Raw genomic sequence first — 1,543 nt, 5'->3', positions numbered from 1 at the left:
ATGTACATTGCCTTACCAAACCACCTGCTGATAAATGTCTTTTGGATCCTGGTGAGTTAAATGATAGATGCTTGGGCATGGAAACATGATATCCCTGATACATCCCAAAGTCTACATGCACAACTCCTTCTCTCTATGTTGACTCCATATGGTTCAAAACCATTTCTAACTTCAAATTCATTTTGACCACTAGGGTGTACCCTCAAAAACCTCCAAATAAAAGTTATTACTAAGTCAGCATAAAGTTATTATTAACTTAGCATAAATGAATACAAAAAAGGAGAACTTACTTCAAGTCCTCACCAAACTTCTCCATTTTCTTTATTGCAGATGGATACACATCACCTTCCTATTTTTCAGCTAACTCCCTGAGGTTGTAAAACCTTACCATCATATATAGCCTTATCTCTTCAAGCATGGTGAGTAGTGGCTTCTTCCTAGCATCAAGTATAATTGCATTGAAGCATTCTGCCATGCCATTTTCTACAACCTCACAGGCTAATCCAGTAGAAAAGAAAGCCCTGCACCATGTCTTTAGCTCCCTTTCCATTAGATGTTCATAAGAACCTGGGCTAATCTGTGTAATCTCATCCATGTTATTCTTGAATTCCCCCTCTACAATTGATTTGGCAGCCTTCCAGAATAGATTCCTTAACTCAATTCCATTGTATACTTTTTTGAAGATGGCATAGATATGACGTGCACACTGTCTATGCTCAACATATGGTAACACCTCCTTTGTTGCCTCAAGAAGACCCTTATGTTTGTCTGAAATTACATATATACCCCTTCCTCTATCCATTCCAAGGTCAACCTCTAACAACTGAGGGAACCACTTCCAGTTAAACTTATTCTCAATGTCAACCACAACCCAAGCTATGGGAAAAACTTGATTGTTTGGGTCCCAACCTATGGTTGTTAATAATTGTCCCTTACACTGCCCTTTCAGAAAAGATCCATCAATCCCTACCATCCTTCTACAACCCGTCTTCCACCCTTCTTTGATTTATTTGAAACATATGTACATCCTCTTGAAAGTAGTTGTACCATCATTGTTGTCTTCAGCATAAATTTTAATGGTGTTATCTGGATTGGATCTTAGCATCTCACCACCATAATCCCACACCCTTGCATAGTGATCACCTAATTTCCCTAAATCATGGACATTGCCCTACATCTAGCCCTATAACTCCTTACCCATGAAATCTTAGTGTGAAATTTGTGTTGAACTTTTTCTTGGATTTCCTTAGCTGTCAGATTAGGTATCCTAATAAATACTTTAAGGAATTGTCTAGCTAACCATGTTGGTCCCATAAGTTTTCCATTGTTAAAATTCTTGACACATGTATGATGTGGATACATTTTCTTTATTTGGAATGACTTTTCAGTACTCATCCAAGAGGCTTTAACATAATAAGGACAACTAAATTTCTCAGGATCACTAGCACAAACACAATGTAGTCTAACACTATCACTTTATTAAACTTAATCTGATAACCTTTAGATATGGCATGATTTGTTAAAAAAAAGTTTAATTTACTGT

The 1,543-nt window shown here is 36.9% G+C and overlaps 1 protein-coding gene across 1 annotated transcript; it reads right to left on the bottom strand.

Moving 5' to 3' along the window:
• Positions 1-349: 349 nt before the first annotated feature.
• Positions 350-973, bottom strand: LOC145030394 (uncharacterized). The gene has a single exon (XM_078978769.1). It carries the CDS (start codon positions 971-973, stop codon positions 350-352), a length of 624 nt encoding a protein of 207 aa, XP_078834895.1.
• Between the last annotated feature and the right edge of the window lie 570 nt (positions 974-1,543).

Source organism: Lactuca saligna, chromosome 2 (assembly GCF_052625555.1).
Source record: "Lactuca saligna cultivar CGN05327 chromosome 2, ASM5262555v1, whole genome shotgun sequence".
Taxonomy (NCBI): domain Eukaryota; kingdom Viridiplantae; phylum Streptophyta; class Magnoliopsida; order Asterales; family Asteraceae; genus Lactuca; species Lactuca saligna.
Note: the sequence above shows the minus strand (reverse complement) of the source record. Positions and strands in the feature narration are given on the sequence as shown.